This window comes from Panicum virgatum, chromosome 9N (assembly GCF_016808335.1).
Source record: "Panicum virgatum strain AP13 chromosome 9N, P.virgatum_v5, whole genome shotgun sequence".
In the NCBI taxonomy this organism is placed as follows: Eukaryota; Viridiplantae; Streptophyta; class Magnoliopsida; order Poales; family Poaceae; genus Panicum; species Panicum virgatum.
Window position 1 is genome coordinate 72,905,937 of NC_053153.1, and position 26,474 is coordinate 72,932,410.

Below are 26,474 nucleotides of genomic sequence, written 5' to 3' on the forward strand. Positions count from 1 at the left end.
GTTGAAATTTAGGAGAGATGGGGTGTGGATAGTCTCAACCAAAGACGTATTAAGAAGTGTTCCTATTTCACGATCCGGAAAAACCCAAATGCTCCATATGGCAACATCTCTTCTGATAAATCTGCTTGCCAATGCCCATCTAATCTAATTACCGACAGGTTCGCCGTTCTGGGTGCTGGACTCTGACAAGTTTGCCATCAGCAGGCTGCACCAGGCTTCTGTTGGTGTGATTGCTGCGAGCCTAGAGGCGCCACCTCTATCTGCCACGCCAAGCACAGCTTGCCAGTCAATCGAGTGCAGCCTGCTAGGTTGTGCTGAAACAGTGACCTAGAGAATCTAGGCTTGGAAGTAGAACAAAAGCGGTAGCATGGTTAAACCCGACAAAATTCGAATGGTGAACATGCGATCTCTCCCTCTGTCACAAAATATTTGCATTTCTAGATTTAGGCACGAATACCAAGATAGATGAAAAATGACGCTTTTGCTCTTAAAAAGAAAGGCTGTTCTAGGTGAGAAAAAAACACAATTTTAGAGAGATGGTGAAAAAACACAATTTTAGAGGGAGAAAAAAAAGGCAAAAAACGATTGCAATAGTCAGGTCTATGCGGTGCCGTAAGCACCGACGCAGATCAAATCATCAACCCCCCCCCCCCCCCCCCCCGGTTCGTCCGTCGTCTCCGAGCCGCCGCCGTGCCCCCGTCGTCGCCACCCATACCATGTCCCTGGACCCTGGTACGTCGCCTCTTCCTTTTCTCTTTCCCTCTCCCCGCCGCCGCCCCCTGATGTGCCGCCTACCAGCCATCTCCCTCCGATTGCCCGCACCCGCAGTTGCACCGCCCGCTACTCCACCTCCACCCATCGTTCCTCACCCGCTTCGACATCTTCCCCGGTTGGAATTGGCCTGTGACCGGACACCGGCGCTCGCGACCGCCAACGCTAGACGCCTGACCTGCTGTGGTGAGCTTTCCTGCTGCCAACGCGCTCTCCTCCCCACGCACGTCCCATGTCTCCGGTGCTGGAACAGCGGACGCACCCCCGGCCGAACCACCGTGCGCCACCCCGCACGCTGGTGGCCACCTCCAGCCCGCCAATCGCCTCGCAGACCCCCAAATTGGGTACGCACGTCGCGAATTCCGATCCTAACCTAACAATCTCTACTCACGCCCCATGATCCCGTTCCAATCTCCTGAACCTCGCATCCTTCCTTCCTTCCTTCCTTTCTCTCCAAGACTCCAGCGCATCATTCTCCCAACCTTGCAGTCGGCGTCCTTCCGATCTTCCCGAACGTTGCCCTGCAGATCCCGTCCTCACCACCTCTATCATGCCCGGCAATCCTCCACCATGCACAGTCCAGCATCGAGAAGACTGAGGCCGGACAGTGCTCAAAGAAAATCGATGACCTCGCTCCATCCCGCCAACACCACATTGTGTTACGTCGAAAAAATTGCAATACATCTATCTGTTCTAGCGGTGGTGAGGGGGATGGGTAACGTCTCAACCCCAAGGGTCTACTACGGCTTGCTTGATGGAGCCGTCCTGATTGCCATCTCCAATTTTTCACCGCAGGTACATCGTCCAAACTTTGTCTCAATATTTCTCCATGTTTTTTAGGTGCTTGCCACAAGCTATGAGGTACGGGAGCTCACACTTTGTCTCGATATTTTGTCCAGACTACCATACTTTTCGTCACAGGACAGCAGCTCACAATTCTGAATTGGAGCCAAGAGAACTGTTTGCTTTCCTCAAGAAATTATTATTTGCTTTATTACTATCCTATTTCATTTATCCTCACAGTTATTCAATCGCATTTATTTCTTGAGGTGATATATGTTTTACTTTACTGGTACAATGGAATAAATTTTGGGTTAATTTTCATGTACAGTATAGTAGTCTTTGCTTGCATATTATTTTCAAGTGTGGTAGACTTTGCTTGCCTATTATTTTCTGTAAGTAATGCATTGGCTGATTTTCTTTAATTAATGATTCGTTTTAGTGTTCTGGTCAGCTACTAGCAAGGTTGGTCACATGTTGTCTAGGTGATAAGTTATTATTTCTTCCTTTCATGTTAATTCCCTAGCTTGGTCATTAGATATTATGGTTAGGTGATGCAGAGCAAGATGTGTTTGTACATATGAGACATGGAGGAGTAGGAGGCAATGCTGCTGTAGAAGTGCAGATCCGGGTAAGAACTCTTATTGTCCGTTTTGATACTGTATTTTCAGATCAACATCTCTTTGTTTTTTAGATGTGGTTGCAAATGATCAAGTTTAGTAAATTGATGGTTTTACTATTTAGTTTTTATTTTCCTAACTTTTAAAGTTTTTAGTTTAGCTCATTTCGCAGTTGCCATACTCATTTTAGAATTTGTAGCTCACTTTTTAGTTTCAGTTAAGCGATAGGTTCAATTTCAGGCTAGGATCAGTTTTTGGACTTTTACTTTTAGTTGCAAACAAGTCTATAAATTTAAAAAATGTACACTTTTAGGAGTCCTTACTCTGGTGAAAGTTCAGAACTTTTTCAATGTTATACTTGACCTATAAATTCAAAAGTAATCTGCATGTTATTTCATATAAAAAATTCAGAAAGTTCACTCTCTGCATATCACTTGATGCAAAAAGATTAAGAAAGATAATAACTCTTTGCATCCGGTACGGCGGGGAGTGCAGAGCAACTGGGTGGCGATGACCTCCTCAAGCGGCGATGGGATTGGACCCGTAGATTACTGCCTGCCCTCGACAGCTCCTACCAAAGACTGACGTGAATCGTCAACAACGTAGTGCAGCACACGCACGACGCAATCAGCGAGATATAGAGATGGATGGATGTGCAAAAGCTATGAGGTACTGCTGTCTCCGTTGCTTATCTTATCAAATACAGTAATAGTATTCCATCCCTTCTGCCACCTGTTTCTTGCATGCCACCACATCCTTGATGAAATGCTAGGAAGGATCGAAGTCCATGCTGTTGTGATAATATTTGTTGTTTTTATTAATAAGATGACTACATTGTCTTTTTATGGAGCAGATGCAATTTTTTAGTGTCAAAGGAGCAGTACTCATAGATCGAGATGCAAAAATGGGATAAGGAGCTGATCCTCCACTTCTACCATCTGCTTGGCAGTATGTTTGATGCTATCACCTGTGTGCTGATACATGCTTGGTAGTATGTTTTGCATTACTGTTGTTGTTGTTGTTCAATTATAAATTCAGAAAATCAGAAAAGAACTACTATCCCAGAAATCACATTGAGTTACTTAATCAGCTTCAGTCTTTGATCGAACTCATTATTTGTTGGCTGTTGAGATTACTATAAAGTTGCCTAACAATTCGCTTTTGGTTGCACTATAGATGTAATACGTAATGGTTTATTTGCTGCTTTGACCTGACATGTATGACTATGGCAATATTTGCTGCTTTGACCTGACATGTATGACTATGGCAAAAACAGCCCTCTGTGCGCGCAGCCGAGTCCGTGTGCGGGCACGAAGCAGATAGTTGGGATCTCGCTCGCAGATAGGAGGTGTCTCGCTAGTGTTGCCAGGATTAATACTTGTACAACGAGCAAAATCATGAACCACTGCCGCCCATGGTCATGCTAGCTAGAGAGATCTAAACTGTACGGGTGTCATCTGATAATTCATCTATATGCTGATTGTAGTTCTAAAAATTCAGATAGATTGCATCACACATTCATATCCATGCATAGTGGTTCAGGCATTTAGAACTGAGCAGCTGCTGATCTACATTCCCTTCATCCAGGTGGTCGAACTGCATTCCACTCTATTATAAGGCCCTAAGGAAGAGGGTACTTTCTGCTTACCGATGAATCCCAAGAGATGGCAATAATCTTTGGCTCTTAAGGTATGCATCCAACTTATTCTCACTCAACTTGCTATCTTGACCCTGAAATCTGTTAACTGAAGAAATCTGGTGTTCATATTTTTTAACAAATCAACTTTAGTGAGTTGGCTGGATTCAAAATTTTGAGCTAATCTTATCTGTAGCTACATCTTGCTGATATCAGTTTCTTACATGCCACTTGTGCTTATTTGTGATCAGGTCTGCATAGCCTCATATGTGTATCACATTTGAATGCTATTTGTCTTCCATGCCACTTACAGAGGGAGAAACCACATGCAACGAGGCAATAATAGATCCTGATGAAACAATAATTGGGTGGGTAAAAATGGCATTTCAACTGTCATTAGATTTCTGGTACATGTATCCTCCTAAACCAATCAGGTCATACCATTTGTATGAAGTCTACTACTAGATATAAATTGCAAAATCCTAATCTTTTTAGTTGTTTATTTCATGCTCCTCTATTCAAGGCTGTTGTCTTTCTTTGTTCCAATAAAGTCTCTCCTTTAAGGACAGTAACCCTGCAGTAAGGTCTTCAAAAATATTTTTCCTGTGAAGCAATTTTTGCTGCTAATAACCTTCTCTCTGCAGATGGTCAAAAAAAATTATGGCTAGCAAGGTATCGACACAACAATTAAAGTAATGTTGTGAAGAGCCGAGTGATAGGAGGATTAAGCATTGCAGCCTTAGCCACATGACCTCTCTTTGGAATTGAACGATTGGCCATCAAAAGCTTATTGTTTAAAGTGCGCATTGCTATTTGTGTTGGTCTTTGTATTCATTCTCATCATGAATTCATGATAATTTCAGTAGTCTTGAATCATGAATTCACAAGGTCTTCATATGATCTCACACCAACTATAAAGCACACTCTAACTATTTTTCTTAGTAGACTCTTTGTTGTATGGGTCTGGACTAGCCATCTTTAATAATGCCCTTGTGTGCATTTTTTTTCTTCTGGTACTTTTGAGGGATCGAGTGGATAAGTAGAGGGAGCAAGCTAAAGAGTTGGAGTGCCAGGTGTTATTTTTGTTTCCTCCTAATTGTGATGATCATTTACCAATACCACTCTACCATAATAGATATCGAGTTACTGATGTTGTCTGTGTTGTTTTTAATATGAAGTTATTAGTCATTTTTGTTACAAGTTGCTACTTATCATGTAGGGAACTTTGGTGGAGATTTTTAATTCTCATTAAGTTAACATTGTGCAGCACTATTTCAATTTCATTGTTTCGCTTTTGAACTGAATATAGATCTTTTCAAATGGGCAGCCTGTGCTGGTCACTTGTAATTTTCCTTTATCTGTAGAAGTGGGAGCTCTGAATCATTCTCTCCGTGTTTAAAATATGATGGTGAGAGACGGCATGCGATAGGACGATGCTATTGGAGATGGCAAATGTGATACGGTGATGGTAAGACTGACAGATGGTAGGAGCGGACCATAGGTGGAGATGCGGTGAAGAATTGGTTTCTGAAGGAAGATGTGGGTTCAGAGTTATGAAGGTTGATGTCTGAATTTGACTTACACAATGAAAAATTAAAATATCAGTGTTAGAGTTTTTGTATACTTGTCTCATCAGGAAACTTAGACTTACCAAATGATCTAATGGGATCTATTGCATAACATGGATTTTACTGAAAAATGCAAATCTTGTACGACATTGTGTGCTCCTCTATTGCATTGAAGATTTTATATACACTTAGCAATGGGATAGACCATTAGCTATACTTCCTGAAATGCAATTTACATTGTCTACTAAATTAAAATACTATTAATCTATAATTTGTATTGCCTATGTACGGGAGGAATCTAGTAAATCAATAAATTCTGATGCCTGCGGCTGCTATGCTAGAAGGCGAGGGCATCTCTTTCCTTCCTCGACATGGTGGCTCTCGCCCACGGTTCGAATCCGAGCAAGTGGGACCTGCCCGCTCTCTCTCTCCCCCACTCCTTCATTTCTCTTCTTTCCCTATCCCTCTGCCGATCCAATCCCGTGATGGCGAGCTTGGGCGGAGGCCGGCCCGTGCGGCGGCGCAGCGAGCTTGGGCGGCTCTTGGCGGCAGCGGCAAGCGCCGGGCCGGGTCTTGGCAACGGTGCGGAGGAGCGGCCGAGGTGGCGAGGCGCGCGCGACACGAACGGTGCGCAGTGGCACGAGGTTCGCATCCTGCCCGCCGGTGATGGCCGCGAGCGCCGTGGCGACCAGCGTGCTCAATCCGGTGCGGCTCCCGGTATTCTCGCTCGTGCGGCGATGGGGGCGCCGGCGTCGACTTGGGTGCCGTAGCTCTGTGGGGGCGGCAGGGGTGCCCGAGCTCGCGAGGCGGCGATGGCGCGCGTGCGGCAGCAGCTCGAGCTTGGGGGCGTGGGCGACGCTGTGCGGCAGTAAAAAAAAATGTAGGGGCCTCCCTACCCACCCGTGGAAGAAGGGGTCGGGTGGAGGTATTTGGGTGCCTTCCTAGTGACCAAAATAGGGGCTCTCCTAGATATAGTTTTTTGGGCTTTGTCGGTGTCTAGACCTGGCGGTCCAGCACCAACTAGTGATGATGTTGCGTGTCTCTGTCTCTAGATAGTTGATGCAAGATGAAACACAATTACACATGGTTTATCCTGGTTCCGGCCAACGGGGTCGTACGTCCAGCAAAAGGGAGTGAGCACTGTATTATCTTGTACGGGGGTGCCTGTAGTAGGGGATACAAGTTTGGCCGAGAGAGGGAGAGAAGCTCTCAAGTCTAAGTGTACGTGAGGAGTGATTGAGGCAAGTGCCAATATGGGGAAGAACACGCTTGAGTGTGTCTCAGAGAGTTCGCCCCCCTGGGGAGAGATCCGCCTCCTCCTTTTATAGGCTCAAGGAGGGGCGGATTACATGCATGGAAAGTCTCTGGTTTCGTCATCCTCTCCCCGAATCGGGGTGGAGCAGTTGGCAGTTCCTGTTGCCGAGCACTGTGAGGCATGGCCACGGGCATGGTCATCGTCCTTGGAAGCTTTTAGCCATGCTTGGAATATGTCCTTGTCCTGTGGCGTTCGTGGGCGGCGTGGCGACCGCAGTAGGGCACGCTGTTCTCCGCGTCTGACCGGGCGGAGCACCGAGGGTGCTTCTGATGGCGGTCTTGTCCTGGTCAATAGTCGTACAGTGCTCGAGGGTCGTTGCCCATGCCCGCCGAGGGTCTTGCAGAGGGGGGAGTACAAAGATTTGGCAGCATAGTGGCAGGAGCAGTGCCGGTCTTGTCCGCGCAGTGCATGGCAGGTCCGCACAGCGCTGGGAATGGTGGCACAGTGACCGGAGTTGGTGGACGGGACTCCGGTCACGTTCGCTGTGCGGTGTGGCTGCTGACGCCGCCTGACACCCGCACCATGCCGCGAAGTGGTTCGCAATAAATGCGCTGGTTCCATCAAGTGGGAAGGTTACAGTCCTAGTCTGCCGAGGGGGGCCTCGAACGAGGCGGAGTTTTCCCCGCGTACCGAGGCCCTGCGGAGGGCTCGGCCGAGGGTGGGGTTCTCATGCTCCCCGAGGGTAAGCCTCTTACCCTCGGGCGAGGCGGAGATGTAACGCGCTGCCAGGGGCCTCGGCGGGGAGGCCTCGGGCGAGGCGAAGATCGCTCTGCGGCTCGTGAGGACTCGGGCGAGCCATACTTTGGTGTTGGGCCGTGGGCCAAGCGTGTATTTGGGCCTTTTGGAACCTGGAGAGGATTTGGGCGTCCAAGCATAGATTATGGCACTGCACCCGGGGGCCTTTAGTCTGGAGAGGATTTGGGCGTCCAAGCATAGATGATGGCACTGCTCCGGCGGGGGCGGGGGCGGGGGGGGGGGGGCTTTGGACTGGTTGCCTGATTGCGTTTTGCGTTTTTGAATGCGTGTTAATCCCTAGGTTAGGGTGCCCCATATTATGGTACCCGAGAGACTTGTTGGAGTTGCTCTAAGCAGACCATTTGCTCTCTCGGTGCTGGTGGATGTGCTCCGGCGACATGCTCTCCAATCCATAGATGGGGCTCGTGGGAGAGGCAAACACCGGTCGCGGCTAATGGTAAATGCAAGATCTTAATGAGTGAACCAGAGAAGAAATGCAAGATCTTAATGAGTGAAGACTGCATATAAGCACGATATGCGCGAGCACCAGCTATTCCATCACATCAGACTAAGGATGGCAGCGGGGCGGGTTCGGCGCGGGTATCCGCGGATTTCGGGTTTGCCGGTTTCAAGTTCGGTTTCCAATCTTCGCCCGCGAATTTGCGGGTTCGGATATCCGAAACAGTTCGGGTTTGGGACGGATTTCAAAATTAACCCGCGGATCACCATCGGGTCCCGAAGCAATCAGCCCAACAAAGGCCCACATAGCAACCCTAACTATATAACCTTGGAACACCCACCTTCCTACTCATCGTGACCCTTCCCTCACCCCGACCCCCGTAACCCAGCTTGGCTGCCAGGCCGCCTGCCTCACCTCACGACCTCATCCCCATCTCGAATTTGCTCGGCGCTCACCTGCATCCCGGCCCGCTCGGCGCTTGCACAGGCGCGGAGGCGCCGCCCACCCCGCACGGCTCGTCGGCTCGGCGCACCGTGCATGGCAGAGGGCCGGAGGCCGGCTTGGCGCTCGGCGCTCGCGCAGGCGCGGAGGCGACACGGCGCCCGTGGCCCACCCGCTCGGCACAGGCAGAGGGCCGGAGGCCGCCCTGCACGGAGGCCGCGGTCGCGCGCATACCCGCAGACGCAGCCCAGGCGGTAGGCGCGGAGGCACCCCTGCACCATGCACGGTGGCTCGCACCGCGCTCGCCGCTCAGCGCCTCCGGCCGCTCGCTGGCAACCAAATTTCGGGTTTTGAATTATCCGTTGGGTTTCGGGTATCCGCGGGTTTCGGTTTTGGGCATGAATTTGCACTCGAATCGGAGTTCGGGTCAGATTCAGGTTTTAAGTTCGGGTTTCGGTTTTGGGTGCCAGACACTCCACCCGAACCGAACCCGACACGTTGCCATCCTTAGATCAGACCTCATTTTTTATTTTTCCTGTGAAAGTACATGTATTCTTCAGTTCCTTCGGAATCTCCATGTCAGTTTCCTGCGTTCCAAACGCATGGTGACCTAAGCAAAACATAGGTTTCCCATTCCTTTGAAAATACTCCATGCAGGATTACATGGCCTGAAGACCTCCACTGTCCAAACATGCTTGTTAGATAGAGGTCCATCACTTTCTGGATTTGGAAGGAACTTTTAGTCCTGAAAACAGCGCCGAGGCGCGTCCCCAACCCTTATGAAAGGTGAATAGCACAAATTCTATTTTCCCTTTGGATGCATATTCCGACTCAATGGTTAACTAAGCTTTTTTTAACCTTATTTTTTTTAGTCAAACATGATGCCTGAAGAATGGAGGAGAAGTATATTAGTACCGATCTTCAAAAATAAGGGACATGTTCAAAGTTGTTCTAACTACCGTGAGATTAAGTTGATGAGCCATATAATGAAGCTCTGGGAGAGGGTTATCGAGCATCGCCTGAGAAAAGTGACAAGTGTGATCCAAAACAAGTTTGGGTTCATGCCTGGAAGGTTGGCCACATAGGCAATTTTCTTAGTACGGCAATTGATGGAGTGATATAGGGAGAAGGACTTGCACATGGTCTTTATTGATCTCGAGAAGGCATATGACAAAGTACCGAGAAATATCATGTGGTGGGCTTTGAAAACCCACAAAGCCTCAACGAAGTACATTACACTCATTAAGAATATGTACAAGGATGTGGTGACGTTTGTCCGAACTTGTGATGATGACATCACTGACTTCCCATTTAACATAGGCCTACATCAGGAGTCAACATTGAGCCCTTATTTATTTGCTATGGTGATGAATAAGGTCACAAGGGACATACAAGGTGATATCCCTTGGTGTATGCTCTTTGCTGATGATGTGGTGCTAGTTGATGAGAGTAGGGCAGAGGTTAATAGGAAGTTAGAGCTGTGGAGACGCACGTTGGAGTCGAAAGGGTTCAAACTTAGTAGGATAAAGACTGAGAACATGATGTGTGATTTCAGATTGACTAGGCATGAGGATGGAGACGTTAACCTCGATGGGCAAGTGGTGGCATAGAAGGATAATTTTCGGTATTTAGGATCGATGCTACAAAAGGTTGGCGATATTGATGAAGATGTCAGGCATAAGAGTTTCAGTTGGCTGGTTGAAATGGCATAAAGCTTCTGGTGTCCTTTATGACAAGAGGCTGCCACAAAAGTTAAAAGATAGGTTCTATAGGGCAGTGATTCGGCCGGTGATGTTATATGATTTTGAATGTTGGCCTACAAAAAAGTGATATGTCCAGCAACTAAGCATAACAGAGATGTGGATGTTGCTGTGGTTTTGCAGGCACACATAGAGTCCGAAATGAAGTTACTCGAGATAGGGTTGAGGTGGCATCAATTGAGAAGAAACTCATCCAACATCGGTTGGGATGGTTTTGACATGTCCAACAGAGGCCTCCTGAGGCGCTGGTGCATAGTGGGGCTCTAAAGGGGGTCAATATTGTAAAGAGGGGTAGAGGTAGATCTAAACTGACTTGGGACGAGTTGGTTAAGAGAGACCTTAAGGATTGGAATATCTCTAAAGAGCTAGCTTTGGATAGGAGCGCTTGAAGACTAGCTATCAGGGTGCCTAAACCGTGACCTGCGATTTCTTTGGATTTCATCTCTAGCCTACCCCAACTTTCTTGGGACAAAAGACTATGTTGTTGTTGTATTTCATATGGAAATTTGGTTCTAATTTGCTACAATCCGATCAGCTCTAACTATTCAGATAGAGATGATCTTAAAGGACCATATATATTCTGCTTGTAATTGTATAACCCTTAAAAAGAAACTTCTGCTTGTAATATTTTGGTATTTGAACCAAGTTTAAATTTTGAATGTTGAATTACATTCAAACTGTGTTGGATCTTGGATCAAACTATTGATATCCCCTCCTTGTTTCTGCGCTTCGAAAAGTAATTGTAGCTACTACTTTATACCATTGATAGAAATAATAAACTAGCTGTCATGATATTTTTCAGAAATAAAATGCAAGGAGTAATGTAGAGATTTTACCGTTGATTAGTCTATAACTTGACCACCGATGTCATTTTTCTTTGATGATGGATTTGGAATCGACGATGTCTTATAATTATCTGAGCTGCTATTATCAGTTGTCCAAGTTATAGTACTGCCAAGACATTAGAGAAGAACCAACAACTGCAAATAACGATATCATAGGTAATTCTTAGAGCAAGTATTATAAACAGTGGTAAGCCGGGCGGTATCCGACGTGGAGCACAGAGGAATGAAGAGAGAGAGTCTTGCGGGCGTCTCACGAGTCATGACGCGCCTGCTCAACACCGACGAAGACGGGAAGTCTGATTGTTAGGCCCCGTTTAGTTTGCAAAAAGTTGGCGAAAAGTTATTGTAGCACGTTTCGTTGTTACTTGACAAATAATGTCCAATTATAAATTAATTAGGCTTAAAATATTCATCTCGTGCTAATTAGTTAGACTATGTAATTAGTTATTTTTTAACTACATTTAATACTTCATGCATGTGTCGAAAGATTTGATGTGACAGATCCTATTGGAAAAAATTTGGGAACTAAACGGGGCCTTATTGGCTGAGTGTGTTGCAGGGCATTGAATTCTGGCAGGACCCACCACAGTCGCACGGCACCCCACCGCAGCTCCCAGCCGGCTGCCGGCGAAATAATAGAACCTGCTCTTAGTGAGACACTTGAGATGACCACTGTTACTGTTCCTCGCCAGGGGTTCCTCGGCGACAAACTAGATTTAGCTTTGTTTTGGGATGAGAGTCGATGTTTCCTTGCTGTCTCAGGAAGGACATCATGTTGATGTTGTAATAAAGGAAGATATGAATGCTGCCCCATGGAGGGTGCCTTTTGTGTATTGCGACCTCGTGTTGAAAACCAAAAATTATGTGGGACTTGTTAGGGAGTTTATGTGGTGCTTAGTCAGGACCTTGGTTGCTTTTAGGAGATTTCAGTGAGACAATGTGACAATATGAGCATTTTCCCGAGACACCGCGGCCTGAATGCCAAATGTTGGATTTCAGAGAGTATTCAAGCCACTGCGATCTCTATGATCTTGGGTTCTCGGAATGCCATGGACGTATAATAGTGATCAGGGGCTGAAAAAAAATATACGAGTATGTTTAGACCTGTGAGTTGCAAATACTGACGGAGGGAGGGAGTATGAATTAATATAATTTTATTGTCTGTAGCAACATATACGGGTATAAAGCTAGTAAATACTAGATGATTTGCGTGCTTTTTCGGCCTGGTCCGAGTTTGCTCGGGTCGGAGCAACTGGACCGTGCCGGCTGGTTTAACTGAACCGAATTAGAGATAGACGGCCGAGCATGTCCCTCTCCCCTTGAGGCCCTTACATAAAAACATATACTTCCCACCAAAAGACCAACTCTTTGTTTAGTTGCAAAATTCAAAATTCAAAAAAAAAAATTCGATACATGCATGGAGACTTAAATCTAGACGAAATAAAAAACACATTGCACAGTTTGCTTGTAAATCGCGAGACGAATCTAATGAAACTAATTAGACCGTAATTAGACGCTAAATTGCTATAGTAATACTACAGTGAACAATATCTAATGACGGATTAATTAGGCTCATTAGATTCGTTTCGCGATTTACACACGAGTTTTATAATTTATTTTGTAATTAGTATATATTTAGTACTTCAAATATAGAAAAATATGATTTCAAAAATTTTACACAGCGCAAGGCCTCGTATTTGGCTTGAGAGAGAGAGATAGGGCTATTGGGGATGGCGGCGATTCGATCGGTCCTGGCGATGGTCGGCCGCCGTAGCTGCGGGTCTTCTGGTTCCACGGCGGCCGCGTCCTTCGGCGGAACAGGGATGGAGATTCACCAAGTCTTCCGCCACTCGGCGCCAAGGACGCCGCCGCTGCCGTCTCTTCGCCCGGCTGGACATAGCCTCGAGGTAAGGAAACATCAGATCTCAGGTGTTTGATAATCCTCGTAGATTAACAAAGCTCTGATCTTTGTATATTGATGACACGATCTGGGCCCATAGGCACGGGAAAACCTAAATAATCCTGCTCAATCTATGAACCGTGGCTCCGTAGATTTCCTCCTCCGCGCAACCAACTTCTTACCTGACCTGAATTTTTACTCCTTAGGGTTTGGTCGGATTGGTAAAAATCCCATCGGATTGGTGGGGATTGTTGAGGGTATTAGGTCATTTTTTTTATCTTAACCCTACGAGTAGCATCTTTACCTTTATTATCGAAACTTGCCCTCTGCCCTTGCACTGATTGGGATACATTTGAGGTAACCACTCTCTCCCATCAGTCCACTACTATTTGGTAAGGAATTTGGTCGGTGGGGGCTGTTCACCAGCTCTTTACAAATAATAATAGTACTGAGTTTATTGCCCTGGATGGGTGCAATAGTCCAATTTAATTGCTTCGATTAGTGTACGTTCTTCTAAGAGTTTGATGTCTCACTGTGATTCTTTTTGTTATCGTGTACTTGTAGCAGTTATCATTATTGTTGTATTTTACTTTTCTACGTCTGGAGAGTTTTGGCAACTAAATATAGGAAATTGTTTTTTATATATCATCTGGTACCAATTTTCCACGTATTGCCTAAGTATGAAAATCGAAATATTTGCTGGGGATGGTCTGTTCAATGCAAAATTTTGGTTTATTCTACTGGATCAATTAGGGTTTTGAGATTTGCATCCACTTTTGTAATGTTTAGACTTGTGCCACAAATTCCTGAACCTGTTCATTTTATGCATCTGTCTTGCCTCTTTATGAGTTGCCTTCGGCTGTTCTATGCTCATTGATTACATCTGGATGCTAATTTCGCATCCTTAACTCAGTAGCCTTTTGCAACTATTGTACTTCCGCTTCCAACTCTTGACTACCTGTGATAATTCCATGAGCAGGCAGGGAATTGCGTTGTTTGCCATTTTATGTACTAGCAATAATGTTGTGATTGCCCTAATATCGTTGTTTGTATTTTCGTTTTCAAGTTTCACATGATCAATCGTCAGCCATCCTTTTGAGCTTCAGAGCTCAAGCACAGCAAATATATAAAATAGGTAGGGAGCTCCCCTGCTGTTCTGGTAAAAAAAAAAAACACCTGTCAATCATCCTGTGAAACTGGGGAATGGCCATCTTTTCCCATTTCCCTTGTTGGTTATCTTGACACTTATTTTTAATCAACAATCATGTCAACCGTGAGTTATAATCTTTTTGTTTAGAATAACACAGAGTCATGTCATGATTTAATTTAAATCAAGCGTCTTTAACGTGAAGAATAGAAAACTACATCCATTTCAACTCTTTTGTGGTTAGCTGCAGAATAAAACTTGAGTGTATAGATGCAATATTCTGGTTTGCAGTCCTCTGGCTTATACTATTCTTGGGCTAGACTTCAAACTTACAATCAGAGTGCTTGCTGCAGAGCTATCGGCGTTTCTCAACTGGGGGTAGGGTGCCAGCAGATGAAGCTGAGAATGGTCTGCGTATGTGGTGGCATCGGTGAGTGCACAAGAATGTGATGCAACACTGTTGGTTGTTTCATTTTGCAGAATCACAATTTCTATTTTAGTTTCTCTGCTTAGACAGTCAATATTTTTTTTTGTTGATCAGATTTCAACTCCCACCTATTCTGATTTGAGTAATAGTCATATTCTTATTATTTGAACTCAGTAGTCCATTTAGGCAATTTTAATAATACCTTTAAACTTGCATATAAAAAGGATATCCAAAAAAGGCGAACAAACAACCTTAACATATCTTTTTTTTTTCTCGAACAAGCGACAACCTTAACATATCACCAAGTGTCTAAAAATTGCAACTTGATGTGGTAGATTTTCTACCCCTTTACCATGATTTCTCATTGATTAATTTCATCAAGTCCTAACTTGATTTTGTACTGATTTAAGGGCACTGAATCATGCCACTGTTATTTGAGCTGTAAACTTTGCTGACCCTAGTCTATAAATAGGAGTCACCACCATTAGGGATACTCTGTGAAACAAAATCGTGATTCATTATCATGTTATTTTATCACACTACCTTTTTTTTAGTTACTTGGTGTGTATTATCCATGTGCCACAAACCTAACAATTGCAGCCCTTTCCCCCCTCCTTTGATAGGTGCATGTACCGGATTAAAAATGCTGATCTAGAACAGAGGAGCAAGTTCTTGGTTTGGTATTCAACTTTTGTTTTAGTGTCAACGACCTGCTATATGATGAAGACAAGGAAGGCCCTCCGTCGCATAAAGATATAGTGAAGAACCAAGACTGCATCAAGCTGTCGGCTTGATTGCACTTTCGTAGTTGGTGCTATTTATCCTAGTATCCTAGTAATCCCTTCGTTGACTAATATGTTAATTTTACTGGCAAACATCTGTAGCATATGACCAGAGTTGATCGATGTATTCTCGTGCAATGTTTATGGTCGGATGACTTGTAAGCTGTCGGCTTGATTGACCTTTCGTAGTTGGTGCTATTTATCCTAGTATCCTAGCAATCCCTTTGTTGACTAATATGTTAATTTTACTGGCAAACATCTGAAGCATATGGCCAGAGTTGATCGACGTATTCTCGTGCAATGTTTATGGTCGGATGACGGTTGTAGCACCCATAGCTGTACCTTGCGTGCTTGTAGAAGATGAAACCTGTTCCGATAATGTAATAGAAGTTTTTATCACTCATATGTTGTCTTTTATGCTTTAGCCAGCATTACGTTACGTCATGCTGATTCGTTTTTGCCATCCTTCGGAGGACAGTTTATTGACGAGGAGAATCGAATCTTAGGACTTATATTTAGATATTTTCTTAAGAGGAAGGTAGGACTTTATAGAAGGGAAAAATCGATCGTCAGACACTTAAATTTGTGGATTGACTGTTTAAGAATTATAAGATATCGTGTCTGACAATAGGGGTAACAATTGGTTGCATGCTGGTGCCTCTCGAGGAGTCGAGGGGAGAGCTGCCGGCTCCATAGGCCATAGCCTGTGCTATCTCTGCTAATGCTAACACTCACGGCTGGACTTCCAATCCACGAGAAGAGCCTTTCCATCTTGCCACTTGTGGCGACAGGCGTTGGTTCCGATAGACTTCTCCCTTTCAATTGTTTCTATTTTTTTCAAAAATTTACAAATCATAGTTGTCTTTAGATGGCACCCGCGGATGCGGGTGCGGGTTTGGCGAAAACCCGCCTGTAGGCAAACCCGCAGGATTGGGAGAAACCTGCCCGCATGTAGACCCGCGGGTGTATTTTTTCACCCGCACCCATAGGTTTCGGGTGGGTTTCGTGTGCCCGCAGGTGTGGCAAAAAATATAATAAAAATACAAAAAATCATTAATTTAATCAATCAAACAATATATTTCTATAAGTAATAAGGATAAACTAACAACAAATTCATAAATTCATAGTAATAAGGACAAACTAAACCAATCCATAAGTTCCTATACTCATTTTATAGTTAGAATAGTTAAGTTGGGCTTTACCTAAGCAGGCTGGTCAAGATTTCTTTGTTTTTGGATGGGTGCGGGTACACCCACAGGTGGAATCTCAAACCCGCACTGGGTCCACCCATGGGTGAAATATCGGACCCGCACCCATCGGGTCTAAAATCCGCGGATACCCGCATCCGCAGGTGGAATTGCCATCCCTAGTTGTCTTTTCTCATAGAACAAAGCTCTGAGGCCGTGTTTAGTTCCAAAAAAAATTTCTACAGTATCCATCACATTGAATCTTCGAACACATGCATTAAATGCAGTTAAAAAAATAAATAATTATATAGTTCAACTGTAAATGACGAGACAAATCTTTTAAGCCTAATTAGTCCATGATTGGACATTAATTGTCAAATAATAACGAAAGTACTACAGTAACCAAATCCAAAAAATTTCACGAACTAAACAGGCCCTAAATATATGAGCTTGTATTTTTGCATCTGCAGCCCTTCACGGCAGAGGCGCGGCGGCATTTTGGCTACTCCCGTGAGAAAAGAGAAAAGAGAGAAGGATAAGGGCAGGGGTATTTTGGTTACTTCAGTTGCCCAGGAAAAGGAAAAAAATAAGTAAAAAAAGAGAAAATGAGAAGAAACACTTGAAATAGAACAATTCGTAGCCATAGTGTCAAATTCCGAAAGGCGTACGAATTGAGCCCCAAATCCAGTGAAGCGTGCGAATTGAGACCCAAATACTGAAATCTCTCCTATTCAGGTGCTCACAACCTCCAAGGCAACCAGAGGCCACTTTGAGCTACATGCGCAGGCAACGGCTCACTTTACCTGGAGACTGCTTCCTCCATCTTACCAGTCGCTCCGTTGTCTTTTTTTTTATGAAACGAAAGTCTCTCTGTTTTTTTCGATAGTTTTTACCATATTTAATAACTCCTTTATATTTACGTGTAAAAAGCATTTTGTCCAAAATAAAGTAGACACCACCTTTGAAAAAGTGTACTCACCAAGTGACAAATGCAATTTGATACGGTGCTGATTTGAAGGGCTGTAGGTTATGCTTTTGCAAATCGTGATGTGAAAGTCTGAGAGTTGTAATCACCACTAGGAGGTACCCTCTGGAACTAATCACATTTCATTATCAGAGTGGTGTTTAGTATTTTATAATCCTATATGCACTGTTTTGTTTTCCTGAAAACTGAGCAACCTAACCCCGCTTTCCCCCTCTTCTGATAGGTGCAGAAACCATGTACAAAAATCTCGATATAGAAGATAGGGTCGGATGTTGTGTTGTGCATTTAGTGGTTGTTTTAGGGGGGATGTGCTATAGGATGATTGGATGAAGATGAACCCAATGTAGGGCCTGCACCGCGGGAGACAACCCTGGCATCTTCATGGTTGCTCGATAGGATCCTACTATCTTAGTTTATTGGCAAACATCTAGAATTTTAGATACTCATGGTGGCTCTGATGCTGAAACTACATACGCTCAAGCCACCTCTGTCGATGCCGTGAAACCCAAAATGCGCACAACAGAAGCATGGATGTTGAGTAGTAGTGGGACTAACTCGTCAGACCAATATATCACCCACGCCGGTGTTGCTAGCCTCGACACGCACCCACATGCCTTGATGCCTGGATTCAAGCATCGGTGTTGCAGTGGTTACCTCGATGCCAGAACCCTCTCTCCTGGTTCAAGCATCGATGGAAGCCACTGCTGTGGCTAGTCTTATATCAGAAGTCACATTATGGCCTGTTGCTGTTGAGCTATGGCATTCTCATACAGTGTGTCAATGTCCATGGTCAGTTGTAGCACCCATAAATGTACTTCGGATTCTTGTCGAAGGTGAAACATTTCTAATATTGCGATGGATGTAGTTAAGTTGATAAGTTTATGACTTTGAGCCAACGAAGGTCTATCGTGCGAATTTGAGCGAAAGGCCGGGCGGCCAGTTGGCTAGCCCGGTCCGGTAGCATTGCAGCCCAACAGATTCTGAGTTCGATTTTCATCATAAGCGAATTTCTGGCTGTTGGGTAAAAAAACTCCCTCGCTGTGCTCGCCGCGAGGCTTGGCCCTCTCGAGCATGGGCCAAGATTCGGGGGTTTTCTCTACCCGGGTAAGCCGGTGTGGCTGTGCTCGCCGCGAGGCTTGGCCCTCTCGAGCATGGGCCAAGATTCGGGGGTTTTCTCTACCCGGGTAAGCCGGTGTGGCTTCCTCTTAATGAAAAAACGGTGGCGTCATTTCCTCCCCCGGTAGAGTTTTTTTTATCGTGCGAATTTGAAATGCTTCGAGGGGCGGAGTCTCCCAGAGCTGTTCTAATGGAATCCCACAAGTCTTTCTTCTAGCAGCTCCATCCGGCCAGGACATAGGCGCGACAACCTGACACGATCTTCCAGTTAGAAACGTGCCTTACCCAGAATGCTGAAGCCCGAGTAAGGGGATCATAATCCTAGTCTACTCACAATCCAACATAATCTTTATATATTTTTAGCTTAAAATTATATGTGATAACCCATCAAAACAAAAAACAAAAAATGTATAAAGTAAGAACACAACTCTTTTAGATCCGCTCCTTAAATTATCTAGATTAAATTTTGAGTCTCTTTACCACCCCTTTGCACGAATCAAAAAGCTCCAGAAGCTGTGCAAGGATGACTAGGAGGCTGGCGCTTCGTTTCTCTGCAAGTGATGAATTTTACGAGGCCAACTTAATTAGATCGAAAAGGATACCTTTGCATAGTCTCACACTATCTATCTACTGCCTGTTTCGGACACGGTTATTTCTACAATTTTGTTAAAAAGAAGAGTTCAGTTCCCTCCAAAAGATCAAAGAGTTTTGCGCTCTCCAGTTTCCAGCACAGGAGACATGGCACTACGGCCGCTGCCAGGGTGCCGCTGCCAACGGAGTCCATTGCTTGGAAGCCAGAAAAGAGCTCACCAACCATACAGCTAAGCGGTCACACAAGACCTGTGTCATTCAGCAGGCAGCGAGCAATTAAGTTCGATCAGCGTGAAAGACGACGACGTATTCACTTCACTAGTTCAACAGAATCATATACAACTTGCAGGATTCGACATGCGTACAGAAGAAACCCAACACATTTCCAACTCGAATCAGTACAACCGGCTAATGACGACGAACGACCACTAACGCTGGAAAAATGCCATCCGTGAAACAGCAGTTGCCATCAGATCAGCAGCAAAGAGTCGGTTCCTAGTTCCAGTTTACTCTGCAGCAGGAGCAGCCCGGTAGTATGCAGGCACGGTAGCAGGGAAGAACATTTGTCTCACACCTTCAGCTTTGATGATAGGGAGGATGATGCCACATGCACCCTGCATAGAATTTTCAGTTAGAAAAGGTAGTAACTAGTACGAGTAGCTCTCTATGTAAGACACATGCCTACATTAGAGTAAAATAGACCAAGAGATGACTCGTGCATACTGTATGTTTTGCTCTAGGGATGGACGTATTCTGCCTGCGCATAGTACTAAAATAAGATTTTTTGAATACCCGTCCATCCTAGCTAGATCTGCAACTTAATAAAGGGGTATGTGCAACATATCTCAAAATGCTGGCCAAATTACACAAGCATTTTACCAAATGACACACAAACAAAATGCTGGACAATTATACAAGGGTTTTCACGAAACTACCAAGTTTCAGATTGTTCTGGCTGAACAAAATGTCAAAAGACGAAATGACACAGCAGGTACTTTTCTCATTTCATTTCCTGGACGTTAATATTAAAGCTCCTATTCAATGATAAATTATGGCTGCCAGTCTGCCACAGGCTGCCACCGTGACATAACGAAGCACAGTGACAGAAATAGAAGATTTGAGAGACTTACAGAAATCAGCCTGGCTCCAATCCACATTCGTTTAGGTGAAGGAAGAGGGAGCATCAGTCGGCCAACACCATAGATAGCAACAGCAAAGAAGTGGGCAACTAAACTCAATGGCCGAGGATTAAGACCAGACAGTAGAGCAATAGGCCCATTTGAGAAGACACCTCCAAGGCTCAAGTAATCAAAGCAAGCTTGGCGCATCTCATTCCTAGCTTGATCAGGCGAGGCACTGAAGACCTTATACAGAGCACCAGCCAATGTGTTTATCGTTGAAGCAACCGGCTGAAAATATGACAGCTTGTTAAATAAACAAATCACATTGCAGGGAAGACAGATAACGAACGGTTATACAAAAACTGACCTTCCGCAATGTATAGAATGATTCAAGGTATTTGCACAGGGAAAATGCGTCATGCAGATTGCGAAGAGGCTGGAGAAGATTGCGTAGGACAACAATGTCAGATAACGCAACAGTCATTCCTCCACCAGTTAAAGGATGTCTCATATTAAAGGCATCCCCCATCAAAAGTGCGCCAGGGGTTGGATGTGGTGCAGCTGGCATGCTCCTATTTGGCATTGTTCTTATGCTTCCCTTATCAATGGCCGCTATAAAAGAGTCGTAGATTTCTGGAGGAATCTGACAAAATACAAGCATTGATTATGGCATCTAGTTGGAATGACTAGTCAATGAAGATTAAAACGAGAAAAATGATGTTTTTTTAGGAAAAAAAGGGAAAAATGATGTTTTTTAGGAAAAAAAGGGAAAAGTACCTGAGGTGCAACAACAGTTTTGAGATAATTTGCCATTTCACCACTTGCTATGGATGGCACCTTCTGACCAGGGACATCAACCAAACAACGCACCTCAGTGCTGCTTATTGGGTAAAATAGGATGGGCGAAGGATTGGCCAAAATAACATGCCCATGGTTCGGGTGAGGAAGTTGGCAAGTCTCCAAGACCAGCCCAACAAAGCAAGATGGAACATCAACCTAAGAACATATTTCGATTAATATCCACGGGCCACAAAATTCAACAAATATAATGTGAAACACTACCTTTGGAGAGCAAAGGGCACGTCGTAGATTCGAAAAGCAGCCATCACATACAATCGTCAAGGGTGCGAATGCCTTTAGTTCTTCACCTGACTTGATTTTGTATTGTACCCCCTTAACGGTACCATTTTCTTCAAGAAGCGATGTAACAGTTCCTTGCTCTAATTGGACACTGAATAACAATAACAGTACATTAAATATTAGCACGTCACATGCAGTTATAAATAATACAACTTATGCAAAGATGAAGACATGAAGAATGGAGAAAAGAAAAAGGGGAAATAACATGAGAACTAGAACACACCAAATAAATAGCTCCAAAATCAAGAACTCTTAACAAATTAAAGATAAAAATACAGTGCTTTCAAACCGTCCAATTAATCTTGATTAGTCAATGATTAATCAACTAGTCAGTCATTGGCTCGTGAACCTCAACTTGATTAGTTTGTTAATTAGTTAGCAAAGTCAACTAGTCGGCATTAGTTAGCGAAGTCAACTAGTTTGCTGATCAACCTTTGATCAGTCGCAATTAGTAGTCAAGTCTGAGAGCCAAGTCAACTAGTCAGCCGGCCAACCTTTGATTAGTCGCAATTAGTTGGTCAAGTCTGAGATTCAGCCCGTAACTTGGGCTTGGTAAGAAGGGTCAATTCACACACTGCAGCCCTGTTTTTGGCTACACACGGCAGCTCATGTAGCCAAGCACGAATGGGGAGAGGGAAAATTTCTCCCGCTCGCTGCCTCATGCGCTGCACCGTCACCACTGCTCTACTCTGTTCTTTGGTTATTTTTACATGTTGGGTTCAAAACAAGTAAATGATCACCTCCTGATCTATTTGTGCCTTCTAATAGTCTTTATTCCATGCTTTGCTAGATGTCAATACTCTCAATATATGGGTTAATTAGATATAGAGTCATGTATAGCCGACTGACTAGTCAATAGACAGACTGAGAAGACTGAACCAATTTGGTGGACTAGCCAACCGACTAATTGAACCTAGTTGTTGACTAGTCATGATTCGTCACTTAGTCAGTGTGCAGGTGACTAGAATTGACTTTACAACTTGAAAACAGAAGTAATATACACACAGTTTTAAGAACGGACCGAACCGGTGGTGCCACAGGCAAAACCGGAACCAGGACCTTGGCCGATCATGTCCTGTTAAAGATTGGACATGTAAGAAACAGTAAAAACCAGTTGAACCAGGAAATACCAGGCATAAAAACTGCTGCAGAGCGGTAGAGGGAAGTGCAGTTTCTGTCAGGTACTTGGGTGCGGGGCGAAAGGAAAGATTGGGGTTGTGCGCTGCCCAAATTGAACAAAAAGTCCTCGTGTGGTTCGAACCTAAGACCTGGAGCTTTGCAGCTTACTCACACACCACTAGAGCAGCCATGCACTTGTGGGGACAATCATATATTATTTAGTTAGAACCAGTGGTCGGACTGGTTGGACCAATCAAACCATGAACCGAGTGCCTTACCAGTTCGATGCTTGGTTCCGGACTCAATAACATGCATATACAATACCAAATAATGAAACATTTAAACAAAAAATGTGTGAATGACTAAGCAAAGAATATAGGAAAATTATAAAAATAAAGCATAGGGATTAATGATATTACTTGGGCAAAGACGCAGCTTTTTGACGCATCCTTTGTATAAACCTTCCATTGTGAAAGCTCCTACCAGCAACATCGGAATGGAATTTCTCCAGGGGGTAAGCGAGCTTTGTGTTCCTCCCATCTTTGAATAAAGCATAACCAAGGACACGTTGGGCATCAATTTCTTCCACACAATCTGAACAGAACGAAAAATTAGTATGGTTCTATTAACTTTAGAAAAGGCACTAAAATAGAATGAGGAACCCAGTGTATGCTTTACCTTCGAGACCCAACTCAATTAATTTCAAGTAACCCCCAGGTTGCAACAGTTCACCCACAATTCTGTCAGGTTCTGTCAAATCTCTCTCAATAACATGTACCCGACGGCCATCCTGGATTCCCAACAAACAAAGGTGATTAGAAACAAAAAGCTACAGAATATTGTAACAAGTTGCTTGTTAAAACAAGGAGAGGAGAGCTGGAACAATATAGTACCAAAAAAAACAATTATACCCAGATCTAGGCGAAACTAAGTTCTCACTGCAATAACTGCAAATAGGCATGGGATAAAATAAATCACAGCGCACACCATCAAGCCAAATAGAACGTCTAAGACATTACTATTAAAATTCAGATAATACTAGTATGGTGCCTTACAGTTTAAGCTGGATATACAAAGATAATCGGTACACAGTTTAACATGGTCTTAGACATATGCAGTCAGCTGAAAATTTTCTTCCCAGCTTCTTGCAGATCATTACTGAACAAAAGGCATATTGCACAAAGAAAATGCCTATAAAATGGATAAAATATTACTTCGTGTGAGCAAGGAGATTTATCGCTTGCTTTGTTTCATACATATAACCATTTCTAATGTGAACATTATCTTCAGACAAATGGGAAACAGTCAACTCAAGTAACATGATCGGCCCGCATTTTTGTATTGATGAGACATCACTCTCGAGCAGCTGGGAGTTATGTGAAGTTAAGCAGGTCATTAAATTGATTGGACATTCCTCTTTTCTTTTACCTAAATTAGTTAGGCAATTCATTAATGGTGAGAAAGAGCACAACAGGACTGTGTTGAATCAGCTGCCATTTACATCTAAAAAAAATTTGTAAGTGCTCCAGAAACATTGTCTTCAAGGTTAATTTACAACTTCAATATAGATTTATGGAAAACAATAAGCACCACTAACCACTTTACTAGACATAGAACTTTTTAGTGTCCACGATTCAAGAGAAGTAGAGAACTAATGTGTGAGGCGTACACGTATAATCTTCCCTTAGCTTTTTATTGCTTTCTCTCTCCCCTTCTCCCCCCTCAGCTCTTTCATTCCCCATCCCAAAAGTTGTGGCCAAGAGACCAACAATGTACAAGGTGAGCAAGTATTGCAAGAATGCTTTAATTGGAGGAAAATTTTCCGCTCACAGTTGCACGACAAGGAAATTTGGCAGCACCTAACTGCCATAAGCCACACGAATTCCACGTCCACAAGAAAAAGTGACTGGGACAGAAACCTCGCTTTCCAGTTTCCAGACACGGTAAACATGCAAAGTTCACCGACGTAAGTCGCAACAAAAATCACAGCTCTAATCTATTTTGAATCTATCTCCGAGACTGGTCAGAACTGTTAACACAAACTTTGTACGGAAAGATGAACTGGAATTTATTCTCGTCAGATCAAAAAGAAAAAAAGTGGACGACTTTGTAGAACTAAATAGAAACATGCAAGCAGGGCAGAAGTTGTTTTGGGGTTCTCTATTCATGAGAAAATTTTGATCCCTGCTCATAAGCCAAGCCAAACAAAATTCCACACTGCGTTCCCCTTGCAACAAATACCAGCCCTTGTTCTTCACGCCAAGCAATGAGTAGCCAATTAAAACGGACGAAATCTAGCGATTTTCAATCGAAAAAAAAAGTTCCCAACTTTCAGCCACCTAGTGAAACGATTCGAACGAACGAACGAGTAGGATGAGACAAATGAGACACCTTTCCGAGCGTATATGCCAGCGCAGACCCAGCTACTCCAGCGCCAACGATGATGACATCCGTCCCACCGTCACCGGCGGCGCCCTTGCCGTCGCCGACCGCGCAGCCATCCTCCGGCGCGGGCTTCCCTTCCACCAGAGGCGCCCGGGCCAGCGGCCGGCGGCGGCGCCCAAGCACGGCGGCAACAAGGACCGCCGCTAGGAGCGTGGCCGCGGCTGCGCCAATGAGCTGGAGCCCGACGCCAGCGCCGGCGGCCACAGCAGCCATGCCGCAATGGGGGGCCCCTCGTGCCGCTCTCTGGGATCTTCCGGTGCGCGGTGCGTTTGCTGCCTTTGCGAGTGCGGCTTCTTTGGGGTTGCGAGGGGAGACAGGAGGAGACCGGTTTGATGCGTCTGGGCCTCTGGGGTCGAGGCGAGACGAGGCGAGACGGAGACAGAGGAGAGGGGGCGGGCGATGGGACGAAGCGACTCTTCGAGATTCTTCCGCGTTTTATGGGGAAACCGGAAACGGGGAGGAGGTGGCCGCTCTCAGCCAACAGCCATGTCGCATAGCTGCCCGGCGGGGCTTGGTTTAGCTGGATCTCTGAATTCGTCCGAATTTGTATTCAGATTTTGTTATTTTCTTGCGGTTTTTCTGTTAGTGATAGTTTTGTTCTGCTCCCTCTGTCCCAAAATAAATACAATTTTAGAATTCAAAATTTGTCCCACAAAAAATATTAATTTTGATCCACCAACCACATAAGACAAGCCAATTTCCAAAAGATTCTCAAAAAAACAACTAACACCTCATTCATTCACTACAAAAGACAAATAATATTTTGATAATTTTACATCTAGTATTGGTTTGCGTGCTTAGTCATAAAATTATATTTATTTTGGGACGGAGGGAATAGACTTGTGGAGTTGTTGTTCACAACAAAGGGCTGAAAATGTCACTATGAATATAGTGGTCCGCGTATGGTTGTATCTATAGAGCTCCGCTCCACGGAAAAATCCAAACTTTAAAATAAATATAACTTTACAGCTCATCTGTGCTAGCTCCTTCTTTATTTTAATGTAATCTAAACAGAAATCAATCTTAATAGAACTAAAGATGACTTCACCTAATGATGCTACTCGACATTGCTCTAAGAATCGCCAGAAAACTAAACCGACACCTACGGCTAGAAAATAGAGTTTGGTTGCCTGCAATTGAGCATCCTAATAAGACACCAAATTTAATCGAACGACTATGAACCTGGAGTATTTTCAAAGAGATGAATGAACTTCCACAGAAAGCAGGAGCTTACAGGGCGTGATAAGAACTCATATAAATTATTGACAAATTCATGTATTCCTATCAGACACCAAGACGCATCAGTAATCATTTTTTTAAGATTAGCATCATTAATCTTCTTTAGGTACCCTAAAATCATCCAAATGTGTGGATTCTTTCTGTAAACTTAAGAGTATTAAACGTAGATTGCTAACAAAATCCATTCCATAACCCCTAGACTAATTTGCGAGACAAATATAATGAGCTTAATTAATTCATAATTTGCTACAATGTGAAGGACCGAAAAGGCGACCAGAGGGGGTGAATGAGAGCCAATTAAAATTTTCTTCAGGGAAAGTTTGGCCTATAATCCCAAACGCGCA

General features: G+C 44.2%; 2 protein-coding genes and 1 long non-coding RNA gene across 7 annotated transcripts; 2 read left to right on the top strand and 1 right to left on the bottom strand.

Annotated features, from left to right (window-relative positions):
* Positions 1–624: 624 nt before the first annotated feature.
* On the top strand, positions 625–5,522 carry LOC120690567. Of its 5 annotated transcripts, none has more exons than XR_005681821.1 (7): positions 672–1,566; positions 1,671–2,182; positions 2,667–2,840; positions 3,025–3,119; positions 3,759–3,860; positions 4,059–4,175; positions 5,135–5,522. It is a non-coding gene; the product is annotated as an uncharacterized LOC120690567 (long non-coding RNA). The 5 variants fall into 5 exon arrangements; XR_005681822.1 differs by having other exon boundaries at positions 5,172–5,522; XR_005681820.1 differs by lacking the exon at positions 5,135–5,522 and adding an exon at positions 4,452–4,957.
* A 7,113-nt stretch (positions 5,523–12,635) lies between these two features.
* LOC120690565 lies at positions 12,636–15,477 on the top strand. Its single transcript, XM_039973259.1, has 3 exons — positions 12,636–12,838; positions 14,332–14,408; positions 15,029–15,477. The coding sequence occupies exons 1-3, from the start codon at positions 12,662–12,664 to the stop codon at positions 15,162–15,164; spliced, it is 390 nt and encodes a 129-aa protein (XP_039829193.1). The 5' UTR covers positions 12,636–12,661; the 3' UTR covers positions 15,165–15,477.
* A 3,846-nt stretch (positions 15,478–19,323) lies between these two features.
* LOC120689530 (squalene monooxygenase SE1-like) lies at positions 19,324–25,431 on the bottom strand. Its single transcript, XM_039971817.1, has 8 exons — positions 24,838–25,431; positions 23,125–23,236; positions 22,866–23,040; positions 21,250–21,418; positions 20,965–21,183; positions 20,555–20,830; positions 20,197–20,475; positions 19,324–19,680 (listed from the first exon to the last, which is right to left on the bottom strand). The coding sequence occupies exons 1-8, from the start codon at positions 25,102–25,104 to the stop codon at positions 19,573–19,575; spliced, it is 1,605 nt and encodes a 534-aa protein (XP_039827751.1). The 5' UTR covers positions 25,105–25,431; the 3' UTR covers positions 19,324–19,572.
* Between the last annotated feature and the right edge of the window lie 1,043 nt (positions 25,432–26,474).